The sequence below is a fragment of the Phoxinus phoxinus genome, assembly GCF_949152265.1.
Source record: "Phoxinus phoxinus genome assembly, chromosome: 4".
In the NCBI taxonomy this organism is placed as follows: domain Eukaryota; kingdom Metazoa; phylum Chordata; class Actinopteri; order Cypriniformes; family Leuciscidae; genus Phoxinus; species Phoxinus phoxinus.
In genome coordinates, this window is record NC_136879.1 from 9527399 (window position 1) to 9545039 (window position 17641).

Here is a 17641-nt window from a genome sequence, read left to right on the forward strand (position 1 = left end):
ATCTCAATTCTCAGTCATCTGCAAAACTGAATACAATTGTCACTCTATTTGCCCTCCTCCGTGGGCTTCACTGTCCCTTGCATCTGTAAGATCAAAGGTATTTATTTATGGTCAAATGGCCCCTCTGGCCTCCCTGCCTGACAGGTTTCCCGTGTTTCAACAAATGTTAATTGTTTCACAAACATTCATACATACCCTGAAAATGCAAATGGCCCTTAGTCATCTACAAACATTTTCAAATCTATAACCTATTTTATTTCAATCTATGATGGACCAAAGATATCCAAAATTGATCTAGAAATTCATTCAAATCTACTGTATATCATAAATGACCAAATCGATTCAGAATTATCAACTTCTCTCAAATTTAACGACACATCTATGCACACTATTCAGACATAATGTTTTCCACTGCCTAATACCTAAACTCACACTTATCAAGACATAAAACTGCAGTCATCATCAAACACACACATCTGACTATTAACCGTTCATATTTCGTATTCATATCTTTTCTCTAAAAAAATTTACATTTTAAATCAGATTTTAAAACTTAAATTTTCTGTAGCTTTTACCTAATTTTACATGGCCTCTTAACCTTTTTCAAAACATGTCTATTAATTTGTTTTTTACAAAAGTCAGCTGTGTGGTTTTAATTCGTTATCATTAATTTGTTTTAGCTTTTCTTTTGCTGGCCGAATACAGAAAGACAAAATATAAATCCTTCCTCAAGCAGTCTCTTTCTTTTTCTCTAAACAACTGCTCTTTTCAACAGCCTTCTAAGACTGTAATTTGGACAAAATGTAACAATAAATACATTACAATAACTTATTTTATGTATTAGTTCCTTCGTTACTCAATCTTTTCCTTGAATCTACAAAATATGTCTTCATCTTTAGCCACCACGATGTACTAATGGCCCTTTGTCATGTCCAATGACCTAAAATTCCTTGCCCTTAAGGCAACTAAAATCAGACAAAGAAGTCACTGGTTCTAAAATAAACAAATCAAAACAGTATTATTTTAAAGTTTTCTTTAAAGTCATTCAGTTTTACTTCCAAAACATTTACAAATTGACCTCTAAATTTATAAGATCCTGTAACATTGTTTCTTTTAACATCTCTGTGTCTATGATTTTCAACTGAAACACTGTGCTTTAAATAGCTCATTAGCATTTACAACACATGCTCAGATAACAGCTTTTAGCTGACATTTGAATGAGAAGAGAGACTTTTGAGCCATTCAGGACTAATATTTTGCACTTTCATAAACTAACTTCAGACTTTATCTATCATATTTTAACACTAGCCTAGCTTGAGTTATCTTTTCCATAAATTAAATGCATTTTCAATTCAAGCATCATTTTTATAGTTTCTTTTGACATCTCTGGGGAATTTAGACATTATAAATTCCTACTCAGAATGAGTCTCTGTTGCACTGAAACTGTTTCAGCACACATCAAATTCAGATAATCAAATTGTTTTTCAACCAAATCATAAACTTTATCTTATTTACAAATAGCACATCAGCTTGTAGGTCTTTCATAGTCAACACTAACAAACTTTTGTTTAATCAAATGCCTTTTACGCATTTTGCTTTTAGCAACTGTTACTTCCTCAACACTGCTTCTGTTTAGCTTATTTTATTCTTTAGAGAACAAATTATTATTATTGAGTCTCAATAACATTTCAAATTTCATCTAAATTTTAGTTGTCATGTTCTCAAATTACCATAGTTTTAATATCTTACTTCCATATTTTCTCTTCTATGAGTTTATCAATCTGCAATTATGATCATCTAGAACCTTTTTTAAGCGTTTCATTAAAAGACAATCATTTTATAGCCTTCTTCAGATCTTCTCTCTGTTTCTGTTTATTCTAATACGACCATATCTAGCTGTAATAGATTGCCCTATCTAACCCTCCTCCTAGGCCAAATTGTCTTTCACACCTAGGGGTCTTCATTTATGGTTAAATGACCTTCCGTGCCTTCCTGACTGAAAAGTTTCCCGTGGCTTAAGGTGTTAGAAGTTCCCCAGTAGCATGTGTTTTTGCTATGAGCGAGCCTTAAGAAAACAGACATGCATTCCAGAAGATAAACATGCTTAACACCACACAATGTCTGAAGAAGTTAAGAAAAGTTTTTCGTTTCATTAACACTACATTAATACACGTCACTCTCACATCATTTGGATGTAACCTACTGCTAAATGACCACAATAAAACACTTTACTGTTTGATCACGGCCAGCCTCCGAATTCACCCCCACTGCAGTTCTGTCCCATTCAGGAAAAACAAACAGCAATACAATCTCTCAGTTGCAAATTCAATCAAAATAGCATTCTCTGTATTCTTTTACAATCTCAGTTCCCGTAAACTAGATCTAACTGGAATAAAATAGAATACAATTCTAAATTCCCCTGAGTTTTCTAAATTCCCCCTCACCCTCGGGGGTTTTACTGTCCTCACTCGAAAATTCTTTGTTTGTGGGTAAATGATCTCTATCTTTCCTGAAGATAATTACCTACACTAAAAGTTCAAATGCTAAATAACCCATCTGTCTTCCTAAGGACAATGGTCTTTTCTTTACAAGTTAACCATACTAAAGAGTTCAAAAGGCTCTTTCTGACCATTTGTTTTTACTGCTTGAGTTTCATACTGTTCTGTTCACTATCTGCCTTCAAAAACATCCCCCATTCACTAATGCAAACAGAGCTACTAATTCAATCTATGTTTATTATTTCTTTCCAATCAGAACCAAACTTTTACAAGAGCATAATTTGCAAATCAGTTAGAGCTTCAGCTGCTTACAGCATTTGCTCTCTTCTGTCTCACTATTATTTATCAGGACTGTTCATACAGTTTAACCTGTTAGCCTTCAGCGCCACTTTTGAAAAATCCCCAGAAATAGCATACCCAACCTAAAAAAGATTCAATTAATTTACCCTTTGTCCTAAAAGCTCAAGTATGGTCTCATTTGAAAGCTGACACCTGGCACTTTATTGGAAATGTAGAATGAATTATTGTCATAATGAAAAAAAAATTATGAATAGCTTCAAAGTTGTGTAAGTTATTAGAAATTTATTTTTATGAAACATCTTCATGAAAATTAAATTGAAGTTGGCCCGTCAGCACTCTAGAAATGCACTCCAGCTAAAGACACATGTCTGACCATGTTATATTTAAAATTTGAAGGTGATAAGTCTAAAACTCTGTATTTTGTTAAATGTTTTTCAAGATCATCTCAAATGACTTTATTTTGAATTGACTCTAAAATGCAAACTTGTGTTTATTGTCATCTATTAGCATCTATTCAGTCTATTGTCTCTATTGTTTTGTGGTGCAAACGAGCCCCATTCAGTGTCACTCTCTCCTGCACACATTTACACCTTTCCAGCCGGCTTATGGCCATAAATATTCTTTTCCTTTGTCTCCATTATAATCGCTAACGACTGGCTAATCACGGTGTTTCACCCCCTAATTTCTTTCATAATCTTCACTTCACATTTGAAACTGTATCAAATGCCTTTCTTAAATAAAGAAATATTTCAGTAAGCATTCCGATTTAGAAAAAAAATCATAAAAAATAACAGCTAGATGGCAGGTGCAACTAGAGAGCTAGCTAGCATGTTAGCTTAGCACACCATCAATACACGACAATTTATGAGATTAAAACCCTGTTTGAGCTCCAAACTTACTTTATAGTGCAAGTCGAGTGTTTTAAATAATCTTCTATGAGCTTATTTGGCTTCAGAAAAGAAAATCAGACAGAAAATATATGATTTGATATTATTCTGCACTATTGTAAAGTCTATACCGATTAGCACTGCTACATTATACATATAATCTATTATTATAAAAATACCTGACATGGCTCGAAGAACACAGGTAAATCAAATATCATTGCAATCATGTTTATTGTCTTCAAAACATCTTTATCTGCATGTTATAGCGATCTCTGAAAGCTAACGTTAGCTGTTTATGTCAGTGACGTCCTGGAAGGTCACAGGTTATTTCTTCTTCGTGAGCTTTCATATTTGGAAAAAACTGTGCAAATGGCGCCCTCAGCCTGCTGTATGGATTGAAAACACAGTACATCAGAGTATCCAGCGCTCTTTATGTATACATCGACGCATTTGGATATAAATTCAATAAATATTATTCCTGTCTATAGAAATATGATGTAAACCTATGATAATATATCAATATTTCTCCAAATCTGCACATTTTTGAGCCAAAAGCCCTGAGGAACGTTGTTTTGTCACGCGTTCTCAAGACAACAGCACCGGAGTTTTTTTCTGAATGGAGCAGCTGACGCTCATAATTCATATTAAAGGTATCGACTCATTTTTTCATTACATAAATCCTGACACAAATTAAGACATAACTGTCACTATAAGTTTCTCAGAATACAATAGTGGTCAAATACTGAAACGTGAGACTTATATATTTTTAATGATGTATAGTTTGTCAAGGTAATAACATTAAATCTGATAGTAACTTTGAACTATTTAAAAAAAAAAACGCTTCAGAGCGTCCTCGCTCTGGTGAAGGTTAACAGGATAAAGACATTTAGCATGTCATCAATTTCATTAATACTGTTTGAAAGCTTATTCTTCTATCAAATGGTTAATCTACAGACTGTTCAACTTATCATCATTATTCCTCAGTCCCTAAATTACAGACAGCTTACCATAGCCGCTTGCACCTTCAAATCTTTTATAAACTCTGTTATAAACATATAGAAGTCTATTCTTCAATTCCCTTGTTTTCATAACATTAATACAATAATGCACATTCACATCATAACACTGACATATAGACTTTTCCCATTCTGCTTAATGAAACATTCCTCATGTTAATCCCTGTTAATCATACTCAATGCCTTATTTTTATCTAAAACTCACTTTTCATACTATTTCAACTTAATTTGACTTAACAGGCGTTCATAAATAGTTCCATGAATTCTATCAAATCCCTACATTCCATGTTCCTTAAATCTTCAATCTTTCCCTACATTTCAGTTTCCTTCTTACATCTGTTCTCTTTATCTGCAATCCAACAATTCAGTTCAACAACTCTCAACAACATTCTATTTTCTATCCCTACATTTCAGTTTCTTTCTGTTCTCTTTATCTGCAATCCAACAATTCAGTTCAACAACTCTCTGTCTATTCATAGTTTTACACAGATGCTGAACACAACTATAAAAAGCCTTTTGTTAAACAAATATCTGTTCTTCCAATTTCTTGCATGCGTTTTCTGGCCATAATTTCTTCTTTTTAACAAAAAACTGGTGTGTAAAAATGATCTAGCTTACTGTTAGATGATCCCATTTTTGGCTGAATCTCCTCTCTTGGATTTTTACTTTCGACGCGCGTCTTACTAATCTGTCCAAACGTCTTCGAACAGATCTGACTTCTTAACCCAAAATCAGACAGGTTTTAGCAAATATGCTCTGTATTCAGTTGTGACTCTTCCGTTCACTTACTTAATCAGCTGTGGCTCTTCCGTCCACGGTGTGGCTCTTCCGTCCACCTACGAGCTAGTTTTCAGAAAATTGACTTGACTTCCTCAGGTCAATTTCCCGCTTAAAAACTCTACTCGCAACCAAAGAAACAGTCTCAGCCAATATGGTTCACTCACAGTTAGCCTATATCAATCTACACCCAACAAAAGAGAAGAAAAATAATAATTTGGCTGTCTTTTTTACCTGAGCTGAGATGCACTGCCACGGATTCTTTCTGATCCCGGTGAGGATTCTTCTCTGGCCCTGAAATCAGGAGTTGTCTCTCTCTCTCGTAACCTGTTGAGCTCTCTCTCTCAAACCGTCGAGGTATGAGACCAGTACCTGGTACTGGGGCGATTCACTCCGTCAAATCCGTCTCAGGACCAGGAGAAGAATTTTCCTCACGGAATCCCACTTCTGACACCAAATTGTTGTGGCAAAAACAATTACTAAACTCAGCATTCCCAGGCAAAGAGACGTCAAGATCCAAATTGTATTTAAAAAGAAAAGTAATTTATTCATGCAAGAAAAATGGTTCTCTGACCCCAGCCCTGCAGCCAGGCTGCAGGCCAGAGTCAGAGACAGACAGATACTGGGACTTCCCCTCAAGAGAGCTTGGCCTGCTACTTTATAATGCAAGGGGAAACCATCACCCCCACCGTTTATACAACCAGGAACAGCTTCCACCAGCATGGGAACTTAAAACACAGATCATTCTCGGGCTCACACCCCCCCTCCAGCTGAACCAACGTTACACCAGGAAACTCAGAATACAGACAGAGAACATACAGCATTAATCTGTTAAATCATTAGGAAAGATTAAAAATGCCATTACAGGCCTTATAATCTTCAGGGTTTTTTCTGTTTCTGCTTTGCTTTTACCTAGAACATTGTAGTGATCTCTTGTCTGTGCTGTTCATACCTCAACATGTTTATTTATATGCGCCGGGGCATGTTTAAGAGTCTCTCCAATTAAACACTCAATGTCCTTCTCTCCAAGACCAGCTTTACATTTCATGGCGGCATCTGGAATTAAACACAACAACCGTTACAGTAAGTAGCATATTGTACGTTGTTCATGCTTGCTTATCAGTGTGTTTATTCATACGTTCAATTGTAGATGTATAATCGAAATAATTAATCATATTCATTTATTAATTTGTCATACTATACAAATCACACTAATTAAACTATCTTTACAGAAAGTAGGCTATTCAAATGTCTTAAATGTCCAAAAATGTTGTAGTTTCACAGACTGAAACGCGTATTTATTCTCCTTTTTTTTGTCAGAAAAGAAGTGAATACAAATATTTATTGAATATTTAACGTTACCCATTTAAACTTGTTTTTAATTATTCAGTTTGGGTAAAAGTGTATGTGTATATATATATATATATATATATATATATATATATATATATATATATATATATATATATAAAACTAAACTAGCGATAAAATATGATAGGATATAGAAAGTTTATTTTAGTTTATTATGTAATGCACAGACAGGTAAATAGTCTTATAAACATATTGGAGTTAGGGATGTTAACCGGTGACCGTTTGACCGATGGTTGACCGTATCAACGTTAACCGATCAAAGTTTTCGGCAGTCGGTTAAAAAAAAAAAGTGATCTCTAAATTAGGCTAAATAGACAGTGGACTAAACGCTACTACAGTTAGCCATCTTTTTGTGTGAAGTAAACAAATCCCTCACTCAATTTTTCATAACTCGCCTGTTTGTACTTAATAAACCAATAAAAACATTTGGCGCGAGGTCACAGCGTTTGGGTTCGCGCGCTCACAAGGTTTGTGAAAAGTAAAGGCACACGAGGTTAGAGCCAGAGCAGACGACAGGATGAAGCGTGCAAAGAAAAGTAGTGTGTGGGACCATTTCACCAAAAAGAATGACTGTAAGTTGCAACTTGTGTGATACAGCGCTTAAATACAGTAGTAGCACATCATCTATGATGTATCACTTGAAAACGCGACACCCACAAGCCTGGAGCTGTCATTTATGAGCCGCGGCAATGTTTCAAATGAGCTTCTAACGCTAGACAAACGCCTTTATTTTCAACGCGATCACCTTGTGCCCAAAACCATTTAGAAACCAAGGAGCCATTTGTCTTCCGATTACATACAAGCTCCTCGGCGCCGCGTTTGCGGGACTCGTGTTTCGCGCTGTAGGGGATTTTAAAAAAGTGACGTGAGTGGAAGGGCGGCGCCGGGGTGTGTGTGTGTGTGTGAGAGAGAGAGAGCGCGGGAGGTAGAGCGACAGAGAGATGCAACAAAGTTGCGAAATTGCAGCCCGGCTCGAAATGGCTGTTATTTCAAATAGCGTAGCATATTTTAAACTAATCGGTTAACCGGTTTCAACCGGCTAATGAGGCTCGGTGGTCGGTCAAGATTTTTTTTTAGTTTTTACCATCCCTAAATTGGAGTATGACTGAAACATGATCAGAGCGTTTTTCTTGCATATTTTAAGATATGCCAGTGCAAGTTGCTTTCAGTTAAACATGCATTTTAGTCTAGGACTATGGTAAGCCGTTTTGACATTTTAATCAAAGAATAAGCACTAGTATCTAATGAATAGGTACTAGTACTTAATGGAATAGATACTAGTATCTAAAAAATAAGTACTAGTAGCATGAAAATAGATACTAGTAGGTTGAAATTATTAAATGTTAAAACGGCTTGCCATAGTCCCACTGGGACTAGAAAAGTCTAATTTAGTCTTAAGCCTCGTCTGTGAAAAGAAAACGGAATGTTATGTAATATTTCGGTGTCAAATTTGTTATTTATGCCACATTTATCTCTGTTGTTCATAAACTGAACATTGACTCACGTGTGATAACCTTGCACACTGATGTTTTTATCAGAGGCAGCTTCTTCCGCTTCCCATGCAGACTGTAGTTGCTCCACACATTGTTGGTTGCCACCGCCCGCATGACCCTCCTTACACACTCTCCCGGAGTGGTCCCACCAATAAGGCTGAGATGGTGTTAGGGGTGTGCCGGTTTCAGAATTGGTGATGACGGTTATGATGTGAGTCAAATGTGACGGTTCGTAACATAACCGTCGGGGTTTTTTTTAAATCCTTTAAAAAAAAAAAAGCAATGAACATGCTTTGTTTTAAATAAATCACACACACTAAACAAATCCTTTTAAAAACGTAGGCTGCTTAAATTATATAAGAGCTGCATAAAAATGAATGAGTAGACCTAAATTACAAATGATAAAATCTACATACCTTTATCAAAGAAAAAAAAAGTCGAACAACGATTGTTGTGATAATACCTTAATTTAACTAAATACAGGAAACGAAAAAAGTGCAATGACATTTTAAATTCCTAATCTTTTTCGACTTCAAAGTTCCGTGACAGGAACACCAACATGTTCACTTTACTCGGTTTTAGTGACGATCTGACAGGGGTAGATGTAGGGGTAGATGTAGGGTTACCCGCAGTGCTAAAAACTCGCTCTGATGCTGTGCTTGTAGCACAAATACACATGTATTTACGTGCCAATTTTGCTAAGAGCGGATAGCGTGTGTCTCCCCACCATGCTAGTGGATTAGCCGTAGAGTCAATTGGTTCTTCTTGGAGATAGCGGGTTAACTCCGTGTCAGCGCGCGCTCTGATCGGTAAAGGGGCAGATATTTCAGACCTCCGTTTATTAGGGAGATCTTCAAGATTTCTCAAAGCCGCACCCGTCTAGAAAGGATGTAGCAAAGATATTTAATGCTAATGCATGAGGCATAGGCATAGTTTCATTCATTTACGATGAGATGCGCTCTAGTTCACAACGCAATGCAAGTGAACGCGGCGCGCCGGCGCCTCCATGTCACGGTTATTATATTGTCTGCTATATTATTAAATACATGCAATTGGTTGATGAAACATTTATTAAAATTAAGGTACAATTTGTACAAAACGAAATTCGCTTTAAGGAAAGGCTTACAAAGCAAAACTTAGGCTATATGAAGTGGTAAAAAATCATTTCTGACGATTTACAAAACAAAACTTCATTAAGTGGTAAAAACCATGTCTCCCGATGTATTGCGCATATTATGATCCTATCTAAAAAAGTATTTTTTTTATGTTTGTAAAAAATATTTTAATAACACGGTTTTGGCGGTTATAGAGTTCTAATGACGGTGTTTAACTATAACCGTCGGTCTCACGGTTATATACTAACCGTCACACCCCTAGATGGTGTGTCTGGAAGAGAATTGTTTTTTGGCATGCAGGTAACCAAAAGTAATGGTGTACTCATTATGCCGTAAAATGTTTTACCAGTTTCGTTATATGAAACCTATTTAGCCATTTGGTAAATTACATTTTTAAAGAGGTAAATGTAAAATTTCATTCTAAATTGCCTAATTCTATAAATGATATTCGGCACTGATATAAAATCTGCAAAGAGAAGGTAATGTCATATTTTAACATTTTATTTTTGTCCTCTGAATTAAGTCGGCACCCACCACTTTCTTTCGGAATTCAGGGTCTTTAAGGTGGTTCTCAATGTCCTCCAATTCCTCCTTGCACTGAGCAGTCGGAAAGTCCAAGATATCCTCCTCCCTTTGACGCCCCTGGTTCCTCCGCAACAGAAGTAGAATTTCCTTCTGGGAGGCTGCCAGACTATCTACTTTCTGCAGCAGCATCTGCAGTGTTTCTGCAATTAAGGTGAGCATTTATTTATATTTCAAGGATTGAAAAAAGTAACTTTTACTTGTAAAATATTAACAGAATAATTCACCCCCAAATTTAACTAAATGCAGTTGTATAATCATTTTTTAATCACATTTAAATACATGTGGTCTTGTTGTATCTCTTACCTTTTAGATCTTTTGACATGGGAGCCTCTCTGGAAGCCTTTGTCCATGATTGTCTCCCCACTGAAAAAGGTAATTGTTGTGTTCTCTTATTATGTTGCTAATTGATAAATGTATAATAGAGATATGGTTCTAGATATGAAAGCAGGAAGGTGGAAGAGTAAGATGGGGGAATGAAAGGTAAAGAGAACTGTTCGCTACTCGGTTTGCTCTCATTTATTTTTATGTGATTACACAACAGTAACATCACAATTTTCTGTTATACAAATAGGCAGACTTTCAATAGCAGGTACTTGGAAGTAACAGTTAATTTTGTTACGGTATGAACTTAGTCATAGAAAAGGCAAAAAAATCTAAGACCTTTGTAACGAAATCCAAGACTTTGTATACCAAATTAAAGGCTTTTAAGGCCTTAATTTTAGATTATCAAATGTAAGACTTTTTCAATGCTTTTAAGACCCTGCGGGTACCCTTTATATGTGCAATGTGCATTACATTGAACTAGCTTGTCTCATATGTTTAAATATCTTGTAATACATAGACCAATCTGTTGTTTGCTCTAAACTGATTCTTTACAAATTTCTCTATAAATGTATTTACCATTTGTATCTGTAGCTGCCATTGAGGACGATCTGGGAGGCTCTTCAACATCTGCAAGCAAGATTAATGCACAGTTGTTAAGCATAAGTTGAAGGTCCCATATTAAGTTACATTGAATCAAATTCTACCTTCAGGTAAATCATGCGATGGGGAAACTGAAGTGTCACATGTGGGATGGTGTGAAGATTCTGTGAAGACTTCAGATATTAAATTTTTAGGGTAGATTACTAGTATTTGCACACAGTTAGGGGTGTGCAATTTGTGTTGTCTAATTGTTGTTTTTAACCATATGTGAGCTTGGTTGTATTTCAAAAAGCTGAACTTACTCAAAGAATATATTTGCGTTCTCATGCCGGCAAAACATTTAGATGCATTGCATAAATTTTTAGCACTTTTATAAATTCATTTGATTTCCATTGTTTCTACAGTTGCAAACTAACCGCACAGAATATGAAAAGCTTTGAGAGGTACTCGGGGGTACTAGCACAAAAAAAAAAAAAAAACTCTAAAATACTGTCTAATTAACAAACAAATTTTAGAAAACGAGAATTGTCTATCGCACACCCCTAAAGTATATTTCCTTTTAATATTGTACTTTATTTGCTGTGGTATTTGTACAAAGGAACATTTTTTAATTACTTTGTAGCAGGTTGGGTGGAATTGGAAGTTTTGTTGTTTCTGCTGTTAAAACAGAAAAAAGAAAACAGTAGATGAAATTTAACATCAGCAATTTTTGCAGCGTGTGCATAAGGCAAGTCAATGTTTTGATCATATATTACTTCACAGCACATTTTTCCAGTCCAAACAATATCAATATTAAAGGATTAGTTCACTTTTAAAGTTAAAATTCTGTCATCATATACTCACCCTTAAGTTGTTTCAAACCTGTATGAATTTCTTTCCTCTGCTGAACACAAAGGAAGATATTTAGAAGAATGTCAGTAACCAGACAGTTTTTGGTTCCCATTGACTTCCATAGTAGGAAAAAAATATATTATGAAAGTCAATGGGAACCAAAAACTGTCTGGTTACTGACATTCTTCTAAATATCTTCCTTTGTGTTCAGCAGAGGAAAGAAATTCATACAGGTTTGAAACAACTTAAGGGTGAGTATATGATGACAGAATTTTTATTTTAAAAGTGAACTAATCCTTTAATTGCTATTACGATTGTATTGAATAATTTATAGGTTGTTGTTGATTACGGCTTAAAGGAGAAGTCCGGTCAATTTTAACATTGAGCTAATTTTTTAGTAAATTTGGAGTGCTGTCAATACAGAGAACAACGACAAAAATCGGTGTTGCCTACACTGTGTTATCCTCTTTTTAAAATTTGCACCCTGTTGACTTGAATGGGGCACGTTATAAACCTGCTTTTAGCCTTGAATCCTTGATGTGTCATACAAGTGCCCAGCCATGTGAGTGATTCTTTTAGAGTGAACACGGTGAATCTGACTGCGGTAGATGTGAAAGATATGAATAAAAATGATGTTATTTCAGCCAGCGCAAATACCTGTATTTACATCCTGTTTTTGGTCGAAGTCCAAAGTAGTCAATTGTCGAGTTCATGCGCGTGATCATAGGTAACTAAACCTATGCGCGTGAACTCGATTGAAGTCAACAGGGTGCAAATTTTAAAAAGAGGATAACACGGTGTAGGCAACACTGATTTTTTGTCGTTGTTCTCTGTATTGACAGCACTCCAAATTTACAAAAAAATGAGCTCAATGTAAAAATTGACCGGAGTTCTCCTTTAATGAAAAAAAAGGATAATATATCTCCATAATTCTTATGTTATAAAAATATACCTTTGTCTGTCCTTTCAGTTGTTGCCTTGAGGCGAGGAAAGGGTTCATCTAAATGGTATTCAAAATGTGAATTACTTAAATTACCTAAATGCTGGAGCTGAATTTAGTAACTAATTTGGAAATTATAGATGTACCTTGACGCTTTCTCTTTGTGGTAGGTGTCCAGTGATCTCTTCCCCACTCATCAAAAAAAAAAAAAAAAAAGAGGAATACTTCATTTACTTATGGAAATTAATGTGAAATCGGTTAAATTTTTTGCGATTTCTGGGATTGTCATGTTCTCATACCATCGCTGCTGTCTTCAAATCTGCAGGTTTTTTTTGTTGGCCTCTTAAAGCAATTATCATCACTTTCGACAGAGGAATTGGTTTCAGCATTTTTGCTACGTTTTACTGCCTTCTCAAAATCACCTAGGGATGAAATGTTAATGGAATTAGGAAATCAAAATGTCATAATATATTCAGTTATAATCTAAAAATATCCAGCCATATATTGAACTTTACCAGTTCTAGAAAAAACACGTATTTTTCTTGTGATCCAGTTTTCCTCGTCAGGAAGTTGTCCCTTTTTTGCCCGTTTTGTTTGATTGGTCGGGGGCCAGTAACTATATTGTTGCTGAAATTTGTACAGAAAGTCAAAAGCTAGCTTTTACCTTATTGGGTAAATTGAAACTTGCACGATTATATTATTGATGTAACTGTTGGACTTGTGAAAGGTTATACCCCATCTTCTTTATAGGTCCAACACTCCGCTACAATTCCAACAGATGATTCGTCTGTAAATTCTACAACACAGTACATGCTAAGGAAAAAACAAAAGCAATGTTAATTTATTGAAAATTTTAATTTATTCCACATTTCTCCTAGCTTATTTATGTACATTTAGAATATATAAAATAGCTCACATTAAACGGTCACAAATTCACTGTTGATGCAAGATGGCCATGAATGTTACAGTGTCTCCATGATTGATTCTGATTGCTCTCTTTTCCACTTGTTTTCTGGGGATCCATCTCATTGATGTTTGTTTTTTGTCGTACTTGTAGACTCCCACAAGAAAAGAGTGGCATGGCTCGATGAACAGTGGCACAGGATTATGATAAACCCTGCAAAGGACTTTTCCATCCTTCTCCATTGCATCTGTAATCTCACAGCCATTCTCATGCAGCAAGAATGCTTTGTCCCTGGCACTCGCTGTTTCTCGCTCTTTGGGTTTTTTAAGAGGAGATGACTGCCTTTCCTCAATTCTCCTGGCGATCTGACTCAAAGGGTGTTTTCCACTTCGTACCATTCTCTTCATTGTGTAGAGGTACGATTCGAATTTGAATGCGCTGCAGTTGTCAAGCCCATGAAACTGCAAGACATCATCGGTGATGTGGAGCATAGAGTGGACGTTGTAGACTATAAACTCCTGACCATAGAGCTCTCGTCCTCTACAGACAAAGAAGTGCAGCAGGTTTCTTGCGTACTCTGAATGCCTCTGGACAAGTGTTGGTGACACTAACAAGGACATGGCAACGCTGAAAGTCAGAAAATGTTGATACATGTCGTCGCCAAGGATTCCTTTCAGCACCAGCTTGCCTGTGTAAAGCATGAATTAGCGAAATTCTGTAGCCTTCCACCTTTCCACCTCATCAAGACTTCGAGGCATGCGACTGAACATGGATGGAATTTCACTTCTGAGTTGAAGAAGCCTAGTCGTTACTACTTGCTTTTGAGTGTTGGAGAGCCTTACTCCTCTTGCTCCACTTGTCCAACTGTGCAGCAGCTTTTTCATCACCCCCAGGCATGACTGATGCATATAATCAATGGGGAAGCATTTGATCATATCATTGGAAAGCTGGACCAGTGGTGTGCTGTCTTTGTGATGCTGGGGCTGAACCTGACTTCTGAATGAGGCGTCTGTTCTTAGAGTGAGGTTTTCAGTGTCCTGAAAGGTGACTCTGTCGAACCATTCACCCTTTTGGTCACATTTATCGCAGCCATAATATCCAGAGCACAGCTTTGTGCCACGGACTAAAGCTTTTGCTGGAGCATCGCAGACAATGCAGAGAACATTTATGCTGTGTTTTGTACCTTTGCATTGAATGCCACTAGACAGTAGGTCTTTGAGGTCTGCTACAACATCATCTAAAAAATGCAGATCATTTGGCTTTTTGTTTCCACAAGCTAATGTTGTAGGGAAAACGACAATGGGATTGAGGTGGATCGCACAGAGGACAGGCCACATGGCTTTCGCTGAACTTTTAAATAATGGTAGGCCATCAACATTGAAAGACAAGTTAATGGTGTCATGGTCTTGCAGCTCTTCAATAGGGTACTTCTCCAGGTATTCGAGCAACTTTTGATGTAGGGGATAATGCAAATATTCCATTCCAGATTTTTGGATGGTTGCTACATGCCTAGGTGTTTTAAGCAGAGTACGGGCAGTGGATGGAAGATCTGTGTGGCCATGTTGCTGAAGGATCTTTAACAAATGGTCAACAGCATTGTTCTTCACTTGAAACTGGGATGCCCAGGTTGCCAGATCTGTTCCAAGTGATAATTTGTCTTCCTGGTCAGTTGTGTAATTTTCCTCAAGGTCCATGGCTTCCACAAAGTCATCCACATCGTTTTCTTCCCATGTAAATGATGCTTCAGTGGACAGGTGGTCCTCCATATAACTTGAGGCATCATCAGAGTCAGTCTGACACTCTGAGACTTCTTCTCTGACTTCTGTGGTACTTTTTTCAATTTTTTTAAAAACACGTTTGGCTGCTCTCCAAGATCTCAGATATTCCCTTGATCTTTCCCTCTTTTCTTCACTCATTGTGTATGTCTAAAATTATAAGATAGTACTTCCATGTATTCCCAAAAGCATAATTGTATTCCTCACAATAAATATGTTAAGGTGTGTTTTACTTACCTCAGTCTGTTTAATTAAAAGCTATGAAAAAAATCTGCAGAGGCTGGGGAATAAAAGGACTATTAGTTATTTTTCGCTCTGTGTTTTAGTATTGGAAAAGTAGTTTGTGTCAACATTATCACCATTCACTTTCATTGATTCATTTCAGGTTGTCATTAAGTAATGACAAATTTTTTTTTTACAATTGATCAATTCAGTTTTGAAAAAACAATTGGCATGACAAGACTCGACCAGGTTTGCACTTGCTAGTGTTTCCCTAATGCAGCTGTTGGAGGTTTTTTTTTTTTTCATCTCGAAATCTGTGACTGAAGATTTGTGCATAGTTTGGTTTTGATGTTAATAACAGTTATTCCGTTAAGTGGCGATATGTCCCAACAGTGTTTCATCCACCATTAAAGTACTGAAGATCTCGGGAACGTTCAACCAGTCTATTGACACGGTTTACTTCGTTAATTGACAGAATACATTCAGTTTTCATTAATCATCATTGACTAATCAAAAATGCAGGAGTTTTACGCATTTCAATTAATAGCAAAATTCCATAAAATGTAATAATCCTATTCCTTACATATTTTGTAATCCTTACAAGGATTATTCAAAACACTTTGATGGAATGTTTACTATGTGTAAATCTTAAAGGCTTAAGGTTTGTGTAGATTGATCACTAAGAAAAAAAATATTATAATTTTTTTGCACTGTGTAAATGGTAACCCATCAAAAAAAAACACACATGAAATTACTTAGATGACTACATAAATAATAAACAAACATTGAAGTGAAGCTAAAGAATATTACTTACCTTGAAATAAAAGATGCCAAGAAAAAAACTTGAATGATGTAAAATCTAATAAATGGAAAGAAAAAAATATCAACCACTGTAACACAATTTAGGATTGGGTTGGTTTAGGTAAATGCTGTCATTGGTATCATGAATCGAAATTAGATCAGGAACTTCAAGAGCTTGTGAATCTCATGAAATCTATATCAGTCCCCAGGCCAACATCTGATTTATAACTATTAAATACTAAGAAGGTATCTGACAGGCATTCAAAACATATAATTTCAAAGCCAAAGTCGCTCTGTGCTAGGGCTCTTAAAAGAGCCTTTGGGGTGTAGCTGCTGTTGACACACAAGGGAAGGGGAGATAAAAGAGAAACATGTCTGAATTAAAATGCATTAAATTTCTGCAATGATTTTTGACTAATCAAATAACTGCTATATTTATCACTTACAATAATCAGACGGCAATTGATACTGAAAAAGAGAAGAGAATAATTATTTTCAAGGTATAAATTCCAAAAGTTAATAAAGGCTCTTGATCTATTAATAGCACCTAAATGTACAAGAATGCAGCATCTGATGAGACTTAACACTAACAAAAAAGAAACCATATTAAGTCAGTAAAATAAATTGTAATTCTTGAAAATACTACTAATTATTATTAACACTTAACAGTAATAATAAAATAGAATAATAATTATTATTGTCATTATTATGATTAGTATTAATAATCCTAATAATAACTTTTATTAATTTGAGTTTAATTATTATTAATAGTAGTAGTAGTAGTAATACTAATAATTATTATTATTATTAACACTGTTAACAATAATGATTGAAATCAAATATAATAATAATAATTATTAAAACAATATTAATTATTAAAACAATATTAATATGATTAAATATTTAAATATTATTAAATGTAGTGTTAACAGTGTTAATTATTATTATTATTAACACTGTTAACAATAATGATTGAAATCAAATATAATAATAATAATTATTAAAACAATATTAATATGATTAAATATTTAAATATTATTAAATGTAGTGGTATTAATATGAATAATATGACAGACGGGTGGCCGATTTCATGGTTTCTGTGCAACATCATCACATAGATGCTCGCGCATCTAAGAGGTAGAAAGCAACTGTCTTTATGGCTATATCGAGCAGAAGCAGAGATGACGCGGAGCTGTTGTGCT

The 17641-nt window shown here is 35.5% G+C and overlaps 2 protein-coding genes across 4 annotated transcripts; both read right to left on the reverse strand.

Moving 5' to 3' along the window:
• Positions 1-9949: 9949 nt before the first annotated feature.
• On the reverse strand, positions 9950-11546 carry LOC306997458 (uncharacterized protein; the record flags this gene model as incomplete). Its single annotated transcript, XM_079610763.1, has 4 exons — positions 11071-11546; positions 10943-10993; positions 10346-10405; positions 9950-10182 (listed from the first exon to the last, which is right to left on the reverse strand). The coding sequence occupies exons 1-4, from the start codon at positions 11291-11293 to the stop codon at positions 9950-9952; spliced, it is 567 nt and encodes a 188-aa protein (XP_079466889.1). The 5' UTR covers positions 11294-11546.
• Positions 11547-13084: 1538 nt separating this feature from the next.
• On the reverse strand, positions 13085-15738 carry LOC306997284 (uncharacterized protein). Of its 3 annotated transcripts, none has more exons than XM_079610518.1 (4): positions 15654-15738; positions 13654-15566; positions 13253-13550; positions 13085-13159 (listed from the first exon to the last, which is right to left on the reverse strand). In XM_079610518.1, the coding sequence occupies exon 2, from the start codon at positions 15555-15557 to the stop codon at positions 14346-14348; it is 1212 nt and encodes a 403-aa protein (XP_079466644.1). In that variant the 5' UTR covers positions 15558-15566; positions 15654-15738; the 3' UTR covers positions 13085-13159; positions 13253-13550; positions 13654-14345. The 3 variants fall into 3 exon arrangements, with proteins under 3 accessions (XP_079466644.1, XP_079466643.1, XP_079466642.1); XM_079610517.1 differs by lacking the exon at positions 15654-15738 and having other exon boundaries at positions 13253-13364; positions 13472-13550; positions 13654-15652; XM_079610516.1 differs by lacking the exon at positions 15654-15738 and having other exon boundaries at positions 13654-15652.
• Positions 15739-17641: the final 1903 nt, after the last annotated feature.